Source organism: Eubalaena glacialis, chromosome 7 (assembly GCF_028564815.1).
Source record: "Eubalaena glacialis isolate mEubGla1 chromosome 7, mEubGla1.1.hap2.+ XY, whole genome shotgun sequence".
NCBI classification, from domain to species: domain Eukaryota; kingdom Metazoa; phylum Chordata; class Mammalia; order Artiodactyla; family Balaenidae; genus Eubalaena; species Eubalaena glacialis.
In genome coordinates, this window is record NC_083722.1 from 108,943,928 (window position 1) to 108,968,001 (window position 24,074).

The 24,074-nt window shown below is 38.0% G+C and overlaps 1 protein-coding gene across 3 annotated transcripts in view; it reads right to left on the bottom strand.

The window, feature by feature from the left end:
* Positions 1 to 24,074, bottom strand: part of NR2C2 (nuclear receptor subfamily 2 group C member 2) — an 82,154-nt gene that overhangs the window by 21,678 nt on the left and 36,402 nt on the right. For all 3 annotated transcript variants that reach the window (XM_061197316.1, XM_061197315.1, XM_061197314.1), the window contains one exon: positions 10,837 to 10,947. In XM_061197316.1, the coding sequence (XP_061053299.1) occupies positions 10,837 to 10,908 (72 nt within the window). In that variant the 5' untranslated portion in view covers positions 10,909 to 10,947. The remainder of the gene's footprint in view (positions 1 to 10,836; positions 10,948 to 24,074) is intronic.

Below are 24,074 nucleotides of genomic sequence, written 5' to 3' on the forward strand. Positions count from 1 at the left end.
GTAGTTCACCTGAGGAGCACTATCAACCCCCTTGATGTAACTGACATTTATAAAATAATCCATCTAGCAACAGCAGAATATACATTCTTCTCAAGCCTGCATGGAACATTCACTAAGACAGACCACATTCTGGGCCACAAATATATGTATCAAACACACACATATATATCAAAATATATAGCTGTGTAAGGAAACGGGCACTCTCATACCAGGCTGGTGGGAGTATAAGTTGGTGGAACCTCTTTGGAAGGCAGTCTGGCAACTGCTGTCAAAACTACACATAAGGGACTTCCCTGGTGGCGCAGTGGTTCCGAGACCACCTGCCAATGCAGGGGACATGGGTTCGATCCCTGTTCTGGGAAGATCCCACATGCCGCGGAGCAGCTGAGCCCGTGCGTCACAACTACTGAGCCTGCGCTCTAGAGCCTGTGAGCCACAACTACTGAGCTGGCGCGCCTAGAGCCCATGCTCTGCAACAAGAGGCCACAGCGATGAGAGGCCCGCACACCGCGGTGAGGAATGGCCCCTGCTCGCTGCGGCTAGAGGGGGCCCGTGCAGCAACAAAGACCCAACGCAGCCAAAACTAACTAAATAAATAAAAGATAACATTCCTTCTTAAAAAAAAAAACAAACTACACATGACACACTCTTCCAGCAATCCTACTTTGAGGAATTGATCCTACAGAAATACTCTCACATGTCCTAAATTAAGCAGGTAAAAGGTTATTTATTGCAGCATCCAAAACATGGGATATCAAACCGCCACTCAAGAGAAAGAGGCGGAGATTAACCAAGATGGCGGAGTAGAAGGACGTGCTCTCACTCCCTCTTGCGAGAACACCAGAATCACAACTGGCTGCTGGACAATCGTCGACAGGAAGACACTGGACTTCACCACGGAGGATACCCCACGTCCAAGGACAGAGGAGAAGCCACAGTGAGACGGTAGGAGGGGCGCAATCAGAGTAAAATCAAATCCCATAACTGCTGGGTGGGAGACTCACAGACTGGTGAACACTTATACCACAGAAGTCCACCCACTGGCGTGAAGGTTCTGAGCCCCACGTCAGGCTTCCCAACCTGCGGGTACGGCAACGGGAGGAGGAATTCATAGAGAATCAGACTTTGAAGCCTAGTGGGAATTGACTGCAGGACTTCGGCAGGACTGGGGGAAACAGAGACCCCACTCTTGAAGGGCGCACACGGAATAGTGTGCACATCGGGACTGGGGGGAAGGAGCAGTAACCCCGGGGGAGACTGAACCAGACCTACCTGTTAGTGTTGGAGGGTCTCCTGCAGAGGCGGGGGCTGGCTCTGTTTCACCGTGGGGACAAGGACACTGGCAGCGGAGGTTCTGGGAAGTACTCCTTGGCGTGAGCCCTCCCAGAGTCTGCCATTAGCCCCACCAAAGAGCCCGGGTAGGCTCCAGTGTTGGGTTGCCTCAGGCAAAACAACCAACAGGGAGGGAACCCAGTCCCACCCATCAACAGTCAAGTGCATTAAAGTTTTACGGAGCTCTGTCCGACACAGCAACAGTCAGCTCTACCCACCACCAGAGCCTCCCATCAAGCCTCTTAGATAGCCTCAACCACCAGAGGGCAGACAGCAGAAGCAAGAAAAACTACAATCCTGCAGCCGGTGGAACAAAAACCACATTCACAGAAAGATAGACAAGATGAAAAGGCAGAGGGCTATATACCAGATGAAGGAACAAGAAAAAAACCCAGAAAAACAACTAAATGAAGTGGAGATAGGCAACCTTCCAGAAAAAGAATTCAGAATAATGATAGTGAAGATGATCCAGGACCTCGGAATAAGAATGGAGGCAAAGATTGAGAAGATGCAAGAAATGATTAACAAAGACCTAGAAGAATTAAAGAACAAACAAACAGAGATGACCAATACAATAACTGAAATGAAAACTACACTAGAAGGAATCAATAGCAGAATAACTGAGGCAGAAGAACGGATAAGTGACCTGGAAGACAGAATGGTGGAATTCACTGCTGCGGAACAGACTAAAGAAAAAAGAATGAAAAGAAATGAAGACAGCCTAAGAGACCTCTGGGACAACATTAAACGCAACAACATTCGCATTATAGGGGTCCCAGAAGGAGAAGAGAGAGAGAAAGGACCAGAGAAAATATTTGAAGAGATTATAGTCGAAAACTTCCCTAACATGGGAAAGGAAATAGCCACCCAAGTCCAGGAAGCGCAGCGAGTCCCATACAGGATAAACCCAAGGAGAAACATGCCGAGACACATAGTAATCAAAGTGGCAAAAATTAAAGACAAAGAAAAATGATTGAAAGTAGCAAGGGAAAAACGACAAATAACATACAAGGGAACTCCCATAAGGTTAACAGCTGATTTCTCAGCAGAAACTCTACAAGCCAGAAGGGAGTGGCATGATATACTTAAAGTGATGAAAGGGAAGAACCTACAACCAAGATTACTCTACCCGGCAAGGATCTCATTCAGATTCGATGGAGAAATCAAAAGCTTTACAGACAAGCAAAAGCTAAGAGAATTCAGCACCACCAAACTAGCTCTACAACAAATGCTAAAGGAACTTCTCTAAGTGGGAAACACAAGAAGAAAAGGACCTACAAAAACAAACCCAAAACAATTAAGAAAATGGTCACAGGAACATACATATCAATAATTACCTTAAACGTGAATGGATTAAATGCTCCAACTAAAAGACACAGGCTTGCTGAATGGATACAAAAACAAGACCCATAGATATGCTGTCTACAAGAGACCCACTTCAGACCTAGGGACACATACAGACCGAAAGTGAGGGGATGGAAAAAGATATTCCATGCAAATGGAAATCAAAAGAAAGCTGGAGTAGCTATACTCATATCAGATAAAATAGACTTTAAAATAAAGAATGTTACAAGAGACAAGGAAGGACACTACATAATGATCAAGGGATCAATCCAAGAAGAAGATATAACAATTATAAATATATATGCACCCAACATAGGAGCACCTCAATACATAAGGCAACTGCTAACAGCTATAAAAGAGGAAATTGACAGTAACACAATAATAGTGGCGGACTTTAACACCTCACTTACACCAATGGACAGATCATCCAAAATGAAAATAAATAAGGAAACAAAAGCTTTAAATGACACAATAGACCAGATAGATTTAATTGATATTTATAGGACATTCCATCCAAAAACAGAAGATTACACATTCTTCTCAAGTGCGCACGGAACATTCTCCAGGATAGATCACATCTTGGGTCACAAATCAAGCCTCAGTAAATTTAAGAAAATTGAAATCATATCAAGCATCTTTTCTGACCACAACGTTATGAGATTAGAAATGAATTACAGGGAAAAAAACGTAAAAAACACAAACACATGGAGGCTAAACAATACATTACTAAATAACCAAGAGATCACTGAAGAAATCAAAGAGGAAATCAAAAAATACCTAGAGACAAATGACAATGAAAACACGACGACCCAAAACCTATGGGATGCAGCAAAAGCAGTTCTAAGAGGGAAGTTTATAGCTATACAAGCCTACCTAAAGAAACAAGAAAAATCTCAAGTAAACAATCTAACATTACACCTAAAGAAACTAGAGAAAGAAGAACAAACAAAACCCAAAGTTAGCAGAAGGAAAGAAATCATAAAGATCAGAGTAGAAATAAATGAAATAGAAACAAAGAAAACAATAGCAAAGTCAATAAAACTAAAAGCTGGTTCTTTGAGAAGATAAACAAAATTGATAAGCCATTAGCCAGACGCATCAAGAAAAAGAGGGAGAGGACTCAAATCAATAAAATCAGAAATGAAAAAGGAGAAGTTACAACAGACATTGCAGAAATACAAAGCATCCTAAGAGACTACTACAAGCAACTCTATGCCAATAAAATGGACAACCTGGAAGAAATGGACAAATTCTTAGAAAGGTATAACCTTCCAAGACTGAACCAGGAAGAAACAGAAAATATGAACAGACCAATCACAAGTAATGAAATTGAAACTGTGATTAAAAATCTTCCAACAAGCAAAAGTCCAGGACCAGATGGCTTCACAGGTGAATTCTATCAAACATTTAGAGAAGAGCTAACACCTATCCTTCTCAAACTCTTCCAAAAAATTGCAGAGGAAGGAACACTCCCAAACTCATTCTATGAGGCCACCATCACCCTGATACCAAAACCAGACAAAGACACTACAAAAAAAGAAAATTATAGACCAATATCACTGATGAATACAGATGCAAAAATCCTCAACAAAATACTAGCAAACAGAATCCAACAACACATTAAAAGGATCATACACCACGATCAAGTGGGATTTATCCCAGGGATGCAAGGATTCTTCAATATACGCAAATCAATCAATGTGATACACCATATTAACAAATTGAAGAATAAAAACCATATGATCATCTCAACAGATGCAGAAAAAGCTTTTGACAAAATTCAACACCCATTTATGATAAAAACTCTCCAGAAAGTGGGCATAGAGGGAACCTACCTCAACATAATAAAGGCCATATATGACAAACCCACAGCAAACATCATTCTCAATGGTGAAAAACTGAAAGCATTTCCTCTAAGATCAAGAACGAGACAAGGATGTCCACTCTCACCACTATTATTCAACATAGTTCTGGAAGTCCTAGCCACGGCAATCAGAGAAGAAAAAGAAATAAAAGGAATACAAATTGGAAAAGAAGAAGTAAAACTGTCACTGTTTGCAGATGACATGATACTATACATAGAGAATCCTAAAACTGCCACCAGAAAACTGCTAGAGCTAATTAATGAATTTGGTAAAGTTGCAGGATACAAAATTAATGCACAGAAATCTCTTGCATTCCTATACAGTAATGATGAAAAATCTGAAAGAGAAATTATGGAAACACTCCCATTTACCATTGCAACAAAAAGAATAAAATACCTAGGAATAAACCTACCTAGGGAGACAAAAGACCTGTATGCAGAAAACTATAAAACACTGATGAAAGAAATTAAAGATGATACCAACAGATGGAGAGATATACCATGTTCTTGGGTTGGAAGAATCAACATTGTGAAAATGACTATACTACCCAAAGCAATCTACAGATTCAATGCAATCCCTATCAAATTACCAATGGCATTTTTTACGGAACTAGAACAAATCATCTTAAAATTTGTACGGAGACACAAAAGACCCCGAATAGCCAAGGCAGTCTTGAGGGAAAAATACGGAGCTGGAGGAATCAGACTCCCTGACTTCAGACTATACTACAGTAATCAAGACAATATGGTACTGGCACAAAAACAGAAACATAGATCAATGGAACAAGATAGAAAGCCCAGAGATAAACCCACGCACCTATGGTCAACAAATCTAAGACAAAGGAGGCAAAGATATACAATGGAGAAAAGACAGTCTCTTCAATAAGTGGTGCTGGGAAAACTGGACAGCTACATGTAAAAGAATGAAATTAGAACACTCCCTAACACCATACACGAAAATAAACTCAAAATGGATTAGAGACCTAAATGTAAGACCGGACACTATAAAACTCTTAGAGGAAAACATAGGAAGAACACTCTTTGACATAAATCACAGCAAGATCCTTTTTGACCCACCTCCTAGAGTAATGGAAATAAAAACAAAAATAAACAAATGGGACCTAATGAAACTTCAAAGCTTTTGCACAGCAAAGGAAACCATAAACAAGACGAAAAGACAACCCTCAGAATGGGAGAAAATATTTGCAAACGAATCAACGGACAAAGGATTAATCTCCAAAATATATAAACAGCTCATTCAGCTCAATATTAAAGAAACAAACACCCCAATCCAAAAATGGGCAGAAGACCTAAATCGACATTTCTCCAAAGAAGACATACAGACGGCCACGAAGCACATGAAAAGCTGCTCAACATCACTAATTATTAGAGAAATGCAAATCAAAACTACAATGAGGTATCACCTCACACCAGTTAGAATGGGCATCATCAGAAAATCTACAAACAACAAATGCTGGAGAGGGTGTGGAGAAAAGGGAACCCTCTTGCACTGTTGGTGGCAATGTAAATTGATACAGCCACTACGGAGAACAGTATGGAGGTTCCTTAAAGAACTAAAAATAGAATTACCATATGACCCAGCAATCCCACTACTGGGCATATACCCAGAGAAAACCGTAATTCAAAAAGACACATGCACCCCAATGTTCATTGCAGCACTATTTACAATAGCCAGGTCATGGAAGCAACCTAAATGCCCATCGACAGACGAATGGATAAAGAAGTTGTGGTACATATATACAATGGAATATTACTCAGCCATAAAAAGGAACGAAATTGAGTCATTTGTTGAGACGTAGATGGATCTAGAGACTGTCATACAGAGTGAAGTAAGTCAGAAAGAGAAAAACAAATATCGTATATTAACGCATGTATGTGGAACCTAGAAAAATGGTACAGATGAACCGGGTTGCAGGGCAGAAGTTGAGACACAGATGTAGAGAACAAACGTATGGACACCAAGGGGGGAAAACTGCGGTGGGGTGGGGATGGTGGTGTGCTGAATTGGGCGATTGGGATTGACATGTATAAAGTGATGTGTATAAAATTGATGACTGATTAAAAAAAAAAAAAAAAAGACCCAGTAAAAGACAAAAGTTAAAAAAAAAAAATGAGGATAGTAATAATGGCACCTACTTCTTAGGGCTGTCGTGAGCATTAAATGAGACGATATATTAAAAAAAAAAAAAAAAAAAAAAAAAAGAGAAAGAGGCAGCTCTATTTGCACCACAGGGAAATACCTCCAAAAGAGAGTAAAGTGCAGAGCAGTGTGGGCAGAAGGTCGACCTGAGTGTAAAAATATGCTGTATTCTTTACATGTATGCTTGCAGGTGTAGATGCAGAGCCCATCTCTGAAAGAATGAATATGCAATATGGTAACAGTGGCTTTTCTTGGGAGAGACATGGGTGACTCCACGAAGAGGAAGGGAGGGAGACTCGTCTTTTACTCTGTATGGTGTGACTTCGTTACAGTGTACAACTACTACCCAGTCAGCACATAAAAACAAACAACTCCTATGAGTACCTGAGAGGGGCCACTAGAATATCAGAGCAAGAAAGGAAATATTCAGATGGTTGCGGATGGAGAAAGGACAGAGAACAGGTACTGGCTGCTCAAGAAGGATGTGCAGGAATAAAGAGCGGGTGGAAGAGAGACCTAGGGAAGGAGGATGCTACAAGAGCCCAAGATGCAGTCCCTTGGGGAATGTAATAAGGATTTCAAACTTTTAAAAAACATATAAACAGCAGAAGTCTTTTCTAGTAACATGTGAAACCTCAAAAAATAAAGTAGATAAAAAAGCACTGTATTATATAAATGTATTTTATAAGCTCAAATTTAAACATTTCCTTCAAACAATGAGTATAATTATGCTCTCCTGAAAACATAAATGTGAAATGGGGAGTGTGGAGGAATAGCTCTGGAAAACCTTAAAATCCACGGAGATGGCAAAAGAAGGTTTAAGCCAAGATCTGCCCCAGAGAGAATGAACATGGATTACAAGTGAGTGCACCAGTGACCTCCAGCATGTCAAATTTGGTATATGACATGTTCAAGTGTATTTTTCTTTTAATCTACTTTAATTGCTTTGAAAGCTGGACTAAAAAATGAAATTTGAACGTAATGTTTGTGTAATCTGGGAAACAGTAAAGAACACAGTTTGAAAACCACTGGCCTAAAAAGACTACATATGATGAAAACCCATGAAGTTTACTGAGAAGCTAGATTTTGTGATGGCATGGCTCCGATTAAGCCTTATTTTCAGACACGCAGGTGTTCTCCTACAGCTTTTCTTATCTCCATCTCCTTCCTCCCACAGTTTCTGCCCTAGACCTCTGTACCCCAAAAAACAACAGCTCTCAACCCCAGTCACAAGGCTACCTCCCCTGCTCTGAGGACCACCATCCTTCGCACTTGGCCCCAAAGCCCTTTTGCAGCCATTACGATGACATGATACTGATGAACACAAGTCCATCATCAGATCAGCCCTCTGTTGGTCTGCACAACTAGATATGTTGGGCTTGTGTTGACTGACACCTTAATTTTTGCTATCATTATTAAAAACAACAAAAATAAATCCTGGAATGGGAAAAAATAGTCATAAAGGACTTAATTGGGAAAACTGATGAAATTTTAGAATATGGACTATGGAATAGATAATGGTATGTTTCAATATTAAATTTACTGATTTTGATAACTGTATTGTAATTATGTAAGAGAAAATACATGCTGAAGTATCCAGGGCAAAGAGGCATGATGTCTCCACTTTATTCTCAAATGATTCAGAAAAAACACATTATACATACACTCAGAATGTTACAGCAAACAAGCGGCGAATCCATGTAAAGGGGACACAGGATTTATATGTACTATTTTCCTTAAGTTTGAACTTATATGAAAATAAAACATTAAAAAATTATAACACAGATGCTAACATTTATTGACGTCTACTTCCTACAGCTTTATAGGCAGTATCTCTTACTCCTTTTACAATCCTATAAAACAGGTACTATTACTGCTGTCACTTTACAATTATAGATGTTATAGAAACGTTTCCCAGGGTCACAGTGCTGAGTGGAAACAAGATTTGACCCTAAAATCTGTTCCATTCAGAGCCAAAGCTCCTAAACGTTGCATAGCTTGCCACCCTTATTGAATAATTTTTCCCTCCCAACCTTATCACACAAGCCACTATTTGGGTTCAGAGCACTGTTATTCATTAAAATATCAGAAAATGTATTCTTTCCCCACACCTCAGGGGATCAGAGATCCATCACTGAAGTCAGGGCTAGAAATGAAAACTTCATCAAAGCCATCAGCACCAACATCAAGAACCCAGAAACCAACCTATGACCAATAACCTTCCTTTAAAAAACCAAACCTTGAAAAACAGTCAGCTCTGTTGCACCGAGGTAGGTCCCTTTTTTTTTTTTTTTGCCCCACAGCACAGCATGCAGGATCTTAGTTCCCCAACCAAGGATCGAACTCGTGTCCGCTGCAGTAGAAGCACGGAGTCTTAACCATTGGACCGCCAGGGAAGTCCCGAGGTATGGCTAATTTTATTGACAGCGCACAATGAAAAGATTTTCAACTGTACTAACTTTACATAAAACTCATGCTAATGGGTTATCTTCCCTAGAGAAACTGAAAGCTCAACACCAAAGATCTATTCTACAAGATTGCTGCTCAAGAATCTTACTGCATTCTAGCCAGGACAGTGGTGGAACCATGGGCCAAGCACCAGGGCATGGGAACAGCCCCACTGTACAGAATGGGATGCGTGAATACCCCTCAGGAAAACAGAAAGATCCTTCTTATACCAATACAGGGGGCTGTATACCCTCTCTTAAAACACAAACTAGCTACCAACGGAGTTTTCTAGAAGAACTTTCTATGTTCTCATCTGCCCTCAGGTGGTTGTGAAACCATAATATAACATCCATGGTTAAATGTACAAAGTTAGTTCCTAGTTAGTTAGAGTTGGGAGAGTTATGTAGGCAGGATCCTAACACCTGCTACATAAAACTATAAAGGACTCATTTTCAAGTCACAATCAGCAAATAAGAACAAAGCAAAAGAGAAAAAAATAACTTAGCTGTATCAAGTTTCTAATTCTGAGGAATAGTAAAATCTCATTAACGTTGGACCAATTACTTCTGAATTTCCAGACACTCAGATATGTGTTTCCTACTTGGTGTGAAGTTAAGAAAATAAGTATATGAACTTTGGTATTTATGATAAAATATTATGTAATACAGACATGATGGAAATATAATTTTTAACAACTCATTTCACTTTACTTATTAGAACTCTTCTATGCTTAGTTTATAATAATCCATAAAATCACTTTTAAGAATGGGTGAACACTATGGAAGTCATCTAGTTATTACAGCATACTACTCACTTATACTGATTTTTAAAATAAAGAAACTGTAAATGAAAGCAATCCTTTACTTATTCACTCAAATACCTGTCCACCTGCTATTCTCTCAAACTTACGTTACATAACTAGCGTTTTTTCTGCCGTTCATTTCTGTTCATGTGCTTTGGTTTGGCCTTTTGATTCAGCCTTTTGAGATAACTATGAATCTTTAATGTATGTGTGTCATCGATAATTTTCCCTTCTTCTTGCTTGTTGATCATGATTTCGATACATGTACCTTCTCTTTGTTCAGTGGGAAAGAGGCAGGTTCAGAGCCCTGGGAAGACTAAACTTCTCATAAGTGAATATCATCAATTAGTTAACAATAACAACAATACTAGCAATAATAGTTATTATAGATAATTAGTACATGCCAAATGTTATTATGTGCCAAGCACCGTTTCAAGCATTTTACAAGCAATATTCACTGATTCTTCCTAATAACCTTATGAGGTAAGTACTACTATTATGTACATTTTCTAAATGAAAAAAGTGAGACATTAGAAAAGCTATAAAATGGGGCATTGGATTTGACTTCAAGTGGAGGTCCATACTCTTAACTACTAAGACACACTACCTCTCAATTTTGAAGCACATAAGTGATAAATGGTACTTCATTCCAATAGTTTGGAGTGACAGTTCAGACTTTTAGATTAAAAGTAAGTCAGCTTAGTAAATGTAAAATCTTTCTTCTTTTATCTTTTAAAAAATAAATGAGATTGTACTATACTTGATGCCTAAGAAGCACAGCTCCTTAGTGAAACCCTTAGGCAGGTTTGTTTTCGGAAACGATTCAGGGAAGGTAGGTCTGCCCTCAGGCAGGTAGCTGGAACCAAGTGGGACTGGTGCAGGTACCTGAATGCGCTGAGGTGAGGCTACCGCAGAATCAGTGGAGATTATCTGGATGCGCGGGGAGGGGCTGGTCATCCCTGGAGATTCCGGCCGAGAAGTCTGTGTACGTGGTACCTGTGGGTGAGAAGCGGGCTGGATCACAAGGGGGCTCAGAAAGATGCCCAGTGGTGGTTTGAGGACCATGCCTCTTGCTTTCACTGTGGCTTTGAGTGATAAAATTGTATAGTTTTCGATGACAAAGGAATCAATGAGATATTTCCACAGAATGATCCTGAGAAACAGCTAAAATAGCTGTTTCTAATGTTGAAAATGCAAGAAAAAATGAAAGGTATATTCAGGTCTGCTCTGCACAGCATCAATAAAATAAAGCTACCAAAATAACTTCTTAGAGATCATCTTTGAATTTTTTTCACTGTCTCTAAAGCCAGCTATAAAGCACTCCTTTAAGATGACAGTTTCCAGAAGACAGGCTCTCACAATACTGTTGAGGATGGCAAACAACCAGAATTACACTCGAAACTACTGGGATTAATACTTGTGAAAGAGTCTGGCAACCTCCCATCCTCACTGTGATAAAATCGGAAAAAGCTCATCAATAACACAAGGTCAATACCCACTAAAGTCAAGTTTCAAGGTTCTCAATGGTCACTTGGGCACCTGAAGTGAGCAGATATTATTTTTCCTTGAATAAAAGTATATCATGAACCAATGCTTTTCAAACTTCAAAAAAACAAAAAAACAAAAAAAGGAAAAAGAAGGAGAAGAAGAGGAGGAGGAGGAAGCAACACTTCCCAATTCATTCTATGAGGCCGGTATTACCTGATAGCAAAACCAGACAGACATCACAAGAAAACTACAGATCAATATTCCTTATGAATATAGATGCAACAATCTGCAACAAAACCCTAGCAAAATGAATCCAGAAGCATATAAAGAATCATACACTATGACTAAGCGGGATTTATCCCAGGAATGCAAGGTTGGCTCAGCATATGAATCAAACAATGTAACACACCCAAAAACAGAGGACAAAAGCCAAATGATCATCTCAATGTACAGAGGAAGCATTTGACAAAATTCAACACTCTTTCATGATAAAAACACTCAACAAAATAAGAAGAGAAGTACTGGGCTTCCCTGGTGGCACAGTGGTTAAGAATCCACCTGTCAATGCAGGGGACACGGGTTCGAGCCCTGGTCTGGGAAGATCCCACATGCTGAGGAGCAACTAAGCCAGTGCACCACAATTACTGAGCCTGCGCACCACAGCTACTGAAGCCCGCATGCCTAGAGCCCGTGCTCTGCAACAAGAGAAGCCACTGAAATGAGAAGCCTGTGCACGGCAACGAAGAGTAGCCCCCGCTCACTGCAACTAGAGAAAGCCTGCTTGCAGCAGCAAAGACCCAATGCAACCAAACATAAAATAAATAAATTTTAAAAAAAAGAATAGAGTACTGATACTTTATCAATCTGATAACGAGTATCTATAAAATACAGCTAACATAATACCTAGTGATGGAAGACTGAAAGCTTTCTCCTAAGATCAGGAACAAGACAAAGATGTCTGCTTTCACCATGTCTACTTGATACTGTACTGGAAGTTCTAGACAGGGCAATTAGGAAGGAAAAAGAAACAAAAGCGGCCAGATTTGGAAAGAAGGAAGACTATCTCTACTTGCAGATGATACGATCTTGTACACAGAAAATCCGAAAGAAACCACAGAAAAACTATTAGCACTAGTAAATGAGTTTCAAGGTTGCAGAATACAAGAGCAACATATAAAAATAAGTTATCTTTCTATAAGTTAACAAAGAGCAATCAGAAAATAAAATTAAAGAAACAATCCCACTGACCATAGCATCAAACACAAGAAAATACTTAGGAATGAATTTAACAAAAGTGTAGTATTTGTATACTGAAAACTACAAAACATTGTTGAAAGAAATTAAAGAAGACCTAGATGACATCTGTGTTCATGGATCAGAAGATTTAATATTGTTAAGATGACAATACTACACAAATTGATCAACAGATTTAATATAGTTGCTATCAAAATTCTAGCTGCCTACATTGCATAAATTGACAAGCTCATCCTAAAATTCATGGAAATGCAAGGGACCCAGAATAGCCAAACAATCCTGAAAAAGAACAAAGTTGGAGGACTCACACTTCCTGGCTTCAAAACTTATTATAAAGCTACAGTAATCAAAACTGTTGGCAAGGGCATAAAAACAGACACAATGACCAACAAAACATAACAAAGAGCCCAGAAATAAACCCTCCCATATGTGGTCAGATGACTTTTGACAAAAGTGGCATGGCTTTCAATGGGGAAAGAACAGTATTTTCAACAAATGGTGATGGAACAACTGGACACAACATAGAAGAATGAAACTGGACCCCTCCCTCCTACTATATGGAAAACAATTAACTCAAGAGAGAGAATTCTGGGAAGATGGTGGAGTAGGAAACACCAGGAATCTCTTTCCCTACCTAGACCACAACTGCACTGGTGGAATCTGTCTGATGTAACTATTTTGAAACTCAGGAGTCTACTGGAGGCTTGCAATTTCCAGGGGAAGCCTTGGACCATAAATTGCAGTTAATTTTGGTCAACTCCAGTTCCTAGCACAGTAGCAGCAGCTACCCATTCCCCACCTCCACCCTATAACAGGCAGCTGTGCACATGTTCCAGAAGCAGCTTGCACATGCTTGTGGGAGCCAGGGCGGGCAAAAAGGGCCCTTGTCCTCCAAATACTGGGGATCTGTGCTCCAATCACTGATTGCTTCCTCTGATCCCAGAGGTGCAGACAAAGAAGGGGTATCCATGGTCCTTGTACTTCCTCCTCCTGTTGCAAGCCCCTCCGTTTCTGCTGAAGTGATTTCCAGGGGACTTAAAAGACTGGATTGCTTCCCCCCCACCCCCATTTTTCTCTTTATCCTCTATTGGGAACCAGACATTAAAGACAAGGACATTCAAAACTAACTGCATATACAGGGACAGTTAGGAAGTAAATACACATGCTCAGAGAAAGGCACAGGTTTAGAAAAGACCCTAGAAAAGACCTTAAGTTTACATGTCAGGATGCTCCTTGGAAGAGAAACAGCTTACAACAAAAACAACAAAGTAACAAAAAACAGTAAATATTTGGAAAAGGAGAGAATCTGACTTCCAGAGTTACCACATTATTAGATTTAAATGTCCAGATTCAAATGTTGTTTCAACAACAACAAAACCACATGGCATACAAAGAAACAAAAAATTATGATCCATTCAAAGGAAAAAAAAAATCAACCTAAGTTATCCCTGAAAAAGATCTCATGTCAAATGTATTAGACAAAGACTGAACTAAAGGAAGACGTGGAAAACTCAGAAAACGATGTATGAACAAAATGGAAATACCAATAAACAGATAGAAAACCTAGAAAGAAACCAAAAAAATTTTTTGGAGCTGAAAACTACAATAACTGAAATGAAAAATTCACTAAAAGGATTCAAAGGAAGATTTGAACAAGCAGAAGAATCAGTTACCTTGATAGAAATTAGTGAGTCTGAGGAACAGAAAGAAAAAAGATTGAAGAAAACTGACCAGTGCCTTTGAGGCCTACAGGATACCAAAAAGTAGACCAACACAGCATTGTGGGAGTCTGGAGAACAAAAAGGGGAGTGAGCGAAGAATATTTGAAGAAATAATGTCTGAAAACTTCCCAAATTTGATCAAAGACATGAACATAAACATCCAAGCTCACCAAACTCCAAGTAATAGGAACTCAAAGAGACCGAAATCAAGACATTATAATCAAACTTTCGAAAGACAAGAAGAGAACATCTTGAAAACAGTAAGAGAGAAGCAAATTATCACATACGGAGGACCTGCAATTAGATTTCTCATGAGAAACTTTGGAGGCCAGAAGGCAGTTGGCCAATACAGTCAAAGTGCTCAAAGAAAAGAAACCTGTCAACCCAAAATACTATACCTGGCGAAACTGTCCTTCAAAAGTGAGGGAGTTTATAATTAAAATGGCAAAAGTTAAAGATAAAGAGAGGATTCTAAAGGCAGCAAGAGAAAAACAGAGTTAATTTTATAAGGGAACCCCCATAAGGCTATCTGCTGATTTCTCTACAGAAATGCTGCAGGCCAGAAGGGAGTGGCAAGATAAATTCTAAGTTCTAAAAGGGAAAAACCTGCAACCTAGGATACTCTACACAGCAAGATTATCATTAGAATAGAAGGAGAGTCAAAGAATTTCTCAGACAAGCAAAAACTAAAAGAATATGGCAATACTAAACTTTTAACCTAAAAGAAATATTAAAAAATCTTCTCTAAATAAGAAAAAAGCAAAAAAAAAAAAGCAGCAGCAGCAAGAATCTATAGGAAAGAAAAAAAACCCACAATCGGGGCCTTCCCTGGTGGCGCAGTGGTTAAGAATCCGCTTGCCAATGCAGGGAACAGGGGTTCGAGCCTGGTCCAGGAAGATTCCATATGCCACAGAGCAACTAAGCCCGTGTGCCACAACTACTGAGCCTGTGCTCTAGAGTCCGCATGCCACAACTACCAAAGCCCACGTGCCTAGAGCCCATGCTCCTTAACAAGAGAAGCCACCGCAATAAGCCCACGCACCGCAACAAAGAGTACCCCCCACTTGCTGCAACTAGAGAAAGCCCATCTACAGCAATGAAGACCCAACACAGCCAAAAATAAATAAATAAATAAATAAATAAATAACTTACTTTAAAAAAAACATGATTGGAAAATAGATCACTTAAATAAGCCAGTATGCAGATTAAAAAATTAAAAAAAAATTTTTTTGGGTGAAAGTGATAACTACAATGAACAGCAAAAGCATAAACATGAAGATATAAAAGAGGACATAAAAATCATAAAATGTGGGGAAGGGAGTAAGAAATTGTAGATTTTTTTTTTTTTTTTAGAATGTATTTGGAGCCTATATGACAACCAGTCTAAAGCAAGTAGCTACAGTAACAGGTTAGCATACCTGAAAAACAGGTAAACCACAAATCAAAAACATTATTCACAAAAACCAAAAAGAAGAAAACACAAGCATAATATAAAAGAAAACCATCAAACCACAAAAGGAAAAACAAAAAAAAGGAACAAAGAAAAAATATAAAATCAACTGGAAAACATTTACAATGGCAATAAATATATACCTATTAATAATTACCGGGGCCTCCCTCGTGGCGCAGTGGTTGAGAATCTGCCTGCCAATGCAGGGGACACAGGTTCGAGCCCTGGTCTGGGAAGATCCCACGTGCCGTGGAGCAGCTAAGCCCATGAGCCACAATTACTGAGCCTGTGCTCCGCAACAAGAGAGGCCGTGATAGTGAGAGGCCCGCGCACCGCGATGAAGAGTGGCCCCCGCTTGCCGAAACTGGAGAAAGCCCTCGCACAGAAACGAAGACCCAACACAGCCATAAATAAATAAATAAATAAATAATCATTAAAAAAAGAATAATTACCTTAAATGTCAATGGATTATATGCCCCCATCAAATGACATAGAGTGGTAGACTGGATGACAAAATAAGAGCCTACAATATGCTGCCTACAAGGAACCCTTTAGAGTGAAGAACACACATAGATTGAAAGTGAAGGGATGGAAAAAGATATTTCGTGCAAACGGAAATGAGAAGAAAGCAGGGGCAGCAATACTCATACGAGACAAAACAGACTTTAAAACAAAATCCATAAAGAAAGACAAAGAAGGACACTATATAATGATAAAAGGATCAATACAAGAAGAGGCTATTACACTCATTAACATATGCACGCAATATAGGAGCACCTATATACATAAAACAAATACTAACAGATATAAATGGAGACACTGATGAGAACACAGTAATAGTAGGAAAATTTAACACCTCACTGACATCAATGGACAGATCGTCCAGACAGAAAATCAATAAGGCAACAGAGATCCTAAACGACACAATAGAACAGTTAGACTTAATTGATACTTTCAGGACATTACATCAAAAAAACCCAGAATACATATTCTTTTCAAGTGCACATGGAACTTTCTCTAGGATAGACCACATACTAGGACACAAAACAAGTCTCAACAAATTTAAGAGGACAGAAATCATTTCAAGCATCTTTTCTGACCACAATGGCAGCATGAAACTAGAAATCAACCACAGAAAGAGAAATGAGAAAAAAAAACGATTACATGGAGACTAAACAACATGCTACTAAAAAATCAATAGGTCAACGATGAAATCAGAACATACCTTGAAATAAATGACAATGAAAACACAACCATACAAAATCTATGGGATGCAGCAAAAACTGTCTTTAGAGGGAAGTTCAAAGCAATACAGGCTTTCCTCAAAAAACAAGAAAAATCTCAAATAAGCATCCTAACCTGCGATCTAAAAGAATTAGAAAAAGGAGAACAAACAAAACCTTAAGTCAGCAGAAGGAACAAAATAATAAAGACCAGAGAGGAAATAAATAGAGATTAAAAAAACAACAGAAAAAGAACAATCAAACCAAGACCTGGGTTTTTGAAAGGGTAAACAAAATCTACAAACCTCTAGCCAGGCTCACCATAAAGAAAAGAGAGAGGACCCAATAAACAAAATAAATGAAAGAGGACAAGTAACAACTGATACCACAGAAATACAAAAAAACCATAAAAAAATACAATTATATGTCAACAAATTGGACAACCTAGAAGAAATGGACAAGTTTCTAGAAACATACAGCCCACCAAAACTGAATCGAGAAGAAATAATTTGAACAGACTGATTACTAGACGTGAAATAGAATCCGTAATTTAAAACACTCTCTGCAAACAAAAGTCCAAGACCAGATGGCTTCACTGGAGAATTCTACAAAACATTAAAAGAACTTACACCAATCCTTCTCAAACTCTTCCAAAAGAGTGAAGAGGAGGGAGCACTCCCAAAGTCGTTCTAGAAAGCCACCTCACCCTGATGTCAAAACCAGACAAAGACACCACCAAAAAAGAAAATTACAGGCCAATATCTTTGATGCATACAGATGCAAAAATTCTCAACAAAATATTAGCAACTGAATCCAACAATACATAAAAAAAGATCATACACCACAACCAAGTTGGATTCATCCCAGGGTCACAAGACTGGTTCAACATACACAAATGAATCAATGTGATACACCACATCAACAAAAGAAAAGACAAAACCACACGATCATCTCAATAGATGCAGAAAAGGCATTTGATAAAATTCAACATCCATTCATAATAAAAACTCTTGCCAACGTAGGTATAGAGGGAACATATCTCAACATAATAAAAGCTATTTATGACAAACCCACAGCCGACATAATACTCAATGGTGAAAAGCTGAAAGCCTTCCTGCTAAAATCTGGAACAAGGCAAGGATGCCCACTCTTACCACTTCTATTCAACAAGTTTTGGAAGTCCTAGCCACAACAATCAGACAAGACAAAGAAATAAAAGGTATCCAAATTGGAAGGAAGAGGTAAAATTGTCATTATATGCAGATGACATGATACTAAGATACAGAAGACCCTCAAGACTCCACATAAAAACTACTAGAAGTGATAAGTGAATTCAGCAAGGTAGCAGGATACAAGGTTAACATACATAAATCAGTTGCATTTCTTTGCACGAGCAATGAAATATTAGAAAGGGAAAGTAAAAAAAAAAACAAAAAACCTTTAAAAATCGCATTAAAAAGTAAAATACTTAGGAATAAACCTGACCAAGGAGGTGAAAGACTTACATGCTGAGAACTATAAAACACTGATAAAGGAATTTGAAGATAATACAAAGAAACGGAAAGATATCCCATGTTCTCGGATTGGAAGAATTAATATTGTTAAAATGGCCACACTACCCAAAGCAATCTACAGATTTAATGCAATCCTTATCAAATTACCCATGACATTTTTCACAGAACTAGAACAAATACTCCTATAATTTTTATGGAACCATAAAAGACCCAGAACTGCCAAAGCAATCCTGAGGAAAAAAGAATAAAGCTGGAAGCATAACCCTCCCAGATTTCAGCCAATACTACAAAGCTACAGTAATCAAAATCTCATGATATTGGCACAAATACAGACATATGGATCAACCAGAAATAAACCCACACACCTACGGTCAATTAATCTTCGACAAAGGAGGCAAAAATACACAATGAAGAAAAGACGCTTCACCAAGTGGTGTTGGGAAAGCTGGGCAGCCGCATGTAACTCAACAAAGTTAGAACACTCCCTCACACCCTACACAAAAATAAACTCAAAATGGCTTAAAGACATATATAAGACATGACACCATAAAACTCCTAGAAGAGAACATAGGCAAAACATTCTCTGACATAAATCGTAGCAATGTTTTCTTAGGTCAGTCTCCCAAGACAATAGAAATAAAAACAAAAATAAAACTTATAAGCTTTTGCACAGCAAAGTATACCATAAACAAAACAAAAAGACAACCTGCGGACTGGGAGAAAATACTTGCAAATGATGTGACTGACAAGGGCTTAATTTCCAAAATATACAAACAGCTCATACAACTCAATAACAGGAAAAGGCAAACAACCCAACCAAAAAATGGGCAGAAGACCTAAACAGATATTTCTCCAAAGAAGACCATACAGTTGGCCAATAGGCACATGAAAAGATGCTCAACATCGCTAATTATTAGAGAAATGCAAATCAAAACTATAATGAGGTATCACCTCACACTAGTCAGAATGGTCATCATTAAAAAGTCTATAAATAGGGCTTCCCTGGTGGCACACTGGTTAAGAATCTGCCTGCCAATGCAGGGGACAGGGGTTCAAGGCCTGGTCCGGGAAGATCCCACATGCCTCAGAGCAACTAAGCCTGTGCGCCACAACTACTGAGCCTGTGCTCTAGAGTCTGCAAGCCACAACTGCTGAGCCCACCTGCCTAGAGCCCGTGCTCCACAAGAGAAGCCACTGCAATGAGAAGCCCGCGCACCACAATGAAGAGTAGCCCCCGCTCGCCGCAACTAGAGAAAGTCCCTGGGCAGCAACAAAGACCCAACGCAACCAAAAATAAAAATAAATAAAATTTTTAAAAAAGGTCTACAAATAATAAATGCTGGAGAGGGTGTGGAGAAAAGAGAACCCTCCTACACTGTTGGTGGGAATGTAAATTGGTGCAGCTACTGTGGAAAACAGCATGGAGGTTTGTTAAAAAACTAAAATAAAGAGTTGCCATATGATCCAGCAACCACACTCCTAGGCATGTATCTGGTGAAAACTCTAATTTGAAAAGAAACATCACCCCAGTGTTCACATCAACACTATTTACAATAGCCAAGACATGGAAGCAACCTAAATGTACATCGACAGATGAATGGATAAAGAAGATGCAGTATATATATATAGTGGAATACAACTCAGCCATGAAAAAGAATGAAATATTGCCATTTGCAGCAACATGGATGGACTTAGAGATTATCATACTAAGTGAAGTGAGAAAGAGAAAGAGAAATAGCATATGATATCACTTATATGTGGAATCTTTAAAAAAATGATACAAATGAACTTATTTACAAAACAGAAGCAGACTCACAGACATAGAAGACAGACTTATGGTTACCAAAGGGGAAGGGGATAAATTAGGAGTTTGGGATTAGCAGATACAAGTGTCAATGAAAATAATCAATAAAGAATCTATAGTAAGAAGAGTTTTATTTGAGCCAAACTAAGGACAAGCCCAGAAGCCAGCTTCCCAGATTACTCTGAGAAGCTCCTTTGGAGAAGCATGGTTTCCAGCACAGTTTTATATCTTGTCAGAACAAAGAACATTACATTTCTTCAAGGTTTAAAAACAAAAAACCCCACAAAGATCAGAGATCAGTAAGTCAGCATGGCCTTGGCACCTGGGAAGGGAGTTTTATCATCAAAGAAGGCCCAGCATTGGCGCCTCAGGAAGAGAGGAATCTTTATTTTTAACATGGACATTCTTTACTTCTGGTTAGTGTGCCCTTTTCTTTAATAATTAAAGCAGATGTACAATGTATGTTTGATAGGCCACAAACAGGCTATTTTAGTTAGCATAAAATTCAAGTTAACTCATGCATAAGCCAGAATGACTTCCCTGTTATCTCAGTATGTGAAAATTTCTTTTATCTCAAACTATACACACACACACACACACACACACACACACATATGTATACCACATATATTTACATATATAAAATAGATAAACAACAAGGTCCTTTTGTATAGCACAGGGAACTATATTCAATATCCTGTAATAAACCATAATGGAAAAGAATATGAAAAAGAATATATATATAAAAAACTGAATCACTCTGCTGTATGCCAGAAACACAACATTGTAAATCAACTATACCTCAATTAAAATAAATAGATAAATAAATAAATATTTTTAAAACTGAGGGAGAAACCAAGACATTCCCAGATAAACAAAAGGTAAGGGAATTTGTGATCACTAGCCTTGCCCTGCTAGAAATGCTCAAGGGGGTCCTGCAAGGTGAAAGGAAAAAACACTAGGACATTGGAGAAATAAAGATTTCAATACAGGTAAATACATGGGCAATTATAAAAGCTAGGATTATTGTAGTGATGGTTTACAACTATACTTTTTATTTTCTACAAATACATTTAAAGAAAAAAAAAACCCTCAATTATCAGTGTAAGTAAGAGCTAGTATTGTTGTGACTTTAACTCTTGTTTTCTACATAGGAGACTAATGTATTTAAAAGAATTATTAGCTTATGTTTTTGGGCACACAATGTATAAAGATGTAATCTGTGACAACAACAACTGAAAGGGGTGGGGACAGAGTTGTAAAGCAAGAATGTTCTTCTATGTGATTGAAGTTAAGTTGGTATAAATTCAAACTAGGGTGAATCTGTAACTTTAGGATGTTATATGTAATCCCCATGGTAACCATGAAGAAAATAGCTATAGAATATATACAAAAAAAATGAGAAATGATTTAAACATTTCAATACCAAAAAAATCAACTAAACATAAAAGAAGACAGGAATGCAGGAAATGAAGGATAGAAAAAGCTGTAAGGCATATATAAAACGAAGAGCAAAATGACAGAAGTCCCTCCTCATCAGTAAATATTTAAATGCAAATGGATTAAACTCTCTAATCAAGAGATAACGGCAGAATATTATAGAGAAACTCTGTTCCAACTGTATGCTGCCTATAAGAGACTCACTTTAGAACCAAAGATACAAATAGACTGAAAATGAAAGGAAAAAGTCCATGCGAATAGAAACCAAAAGACAGCAGAGGTAGCTGTACTAAAATCAAACAAAATAGACTTTAAATTTTAAAAGGTTGTAAGACACAAAGAAGGATACTAATAAGAGGATCAACACAGCAAGAAGATATAACAATCACAAACATTTACACACCTAATAACCAGAAAAATATGTGAAGCCCAAACTGATAGAACTTAAGGAAGAAATGGACAGTTCTACAATAATAATTGGAGACTTCAACAGCCCAATCTCAGTAATGGACAGAACCACTAGACAGAAGATACACGAGGAAATAGAAGACTTAACACAATAAAAACTAACTAGATTGAACACACTATACAGAGCACTCTACTCAGAAACAACAAAGACACATTTTTCTCAAGTACACATGGAACACTCTCCAGGACAGGCCATAAGTTCAGCCACAAATTAAATCTCAACAAATTTTAAAAGACAGATATCATACAAAGTGTCTTCTCCGACCATAACAGGATGAAGTTAGAAATCACCAACAGAAGGAAACTGCAAAAATCACAAATTGGTGGAAATTAAACAACACATTCTTAAACAGCCAATGGATCAAAGAGGAAATCACGAGGGTAATTATAAAAAACTTAGAGATGAATGGAAACGAAAACACAACGTACCAAAACTTAGGGGACATTGCAAAAGTGGTGTTAAGTGGGAAATTTATGAGCTATAAGTACTTACATTAAAAAAAAAAAAAAAAAAGATCTCAAATGAGCAACCTAACTTTTACAACCAGAATAAAAAAAGAACAAACTGAATCCAAAGCTGGCAGGAGAAAGGATATAATAAAGATTATAGAAGAGAAAAAAGAAATATAGAAAACAGAAAATCAATGAAACTAAAAATTGATTCTTTGAAAAGATCAACAAAATTGACAAATCTTTAGCTAGATAGACTAAGGAAAAAAAAGAGAAGACTCAAATTACTGAAATCAGAAATCAAAGTGAGGACATTATTAACAATTCTACAGAAATATAAAACATTATAAGAATGATTAATTGTATGCCAACAAATTGGATAACCTAGACAAAATGAACAAACTCCTAGAAACAAAACATACCATGAGTAAATCATGAAGAAATAGAAAACATGGAGAGACCTATAACTACTAAGGAGACTGAATCAATAATAAAAAAAAAAAATCTTCCCATAAAGAAAACCCCTGGACCCGAAGGCTTCACTGGTCATTTCTTCCAAACATTTAAAGAAGCATTCTCAAACTATGCCAAAATACTGAAGAGTAAGGAACACTTCCAAACTCATTTGAGGCCAGCATTACCCTGATACCAAAGCCAGGCAAACACACTACAAGAAAACTACAGACAAATATCCCTCATGAACTCTGATACAAGAATCCTCAGCAAAATACTAGCAAACTTGTATCAGCAGCATATTAGAAAGACTATACTCCATGACCAAGTGGGACTTATTCCTGAAATGCAAGGATGAATCAACACATAAAAATCTACCACTGTAATACACTGCATTAACAGAATGAAGGAAAAAACCCCACAATATCATCTCAATAGAAGGAGAAAAGGCATTTGACAAAATTTATCACCCTTTCATGATAAAAACACTCAAGGAATTAGGATAGGAGACTATCTCAACATAATAGAAGCCATGTATGAAAAACCCACAGTAAACATCATAGTCAATGGTGAAAGACGGAAAGCTTTTCCTCTAAGATAAGGAACAAAAGCAAGGATGCCTGCTTTCACCGCCTCTACTCAACATTGTACTAGAAGTTCTAGCCAGAGGAATTAGGCAAGCAGAAGAAAGAAAAGGCATCCAAATTGGAAAAGAAGTAAAAGGTAAAAGATTTGTACCTTAAAAACTACAAAACATTGCTAAGAGGAATTAAAGAATAAATGGAAACCTTTTTCATGTTCATGGGATTGGAAGACTTAATATTGCTAGGATGTCAATATTTCCCAAAGTGATTTATA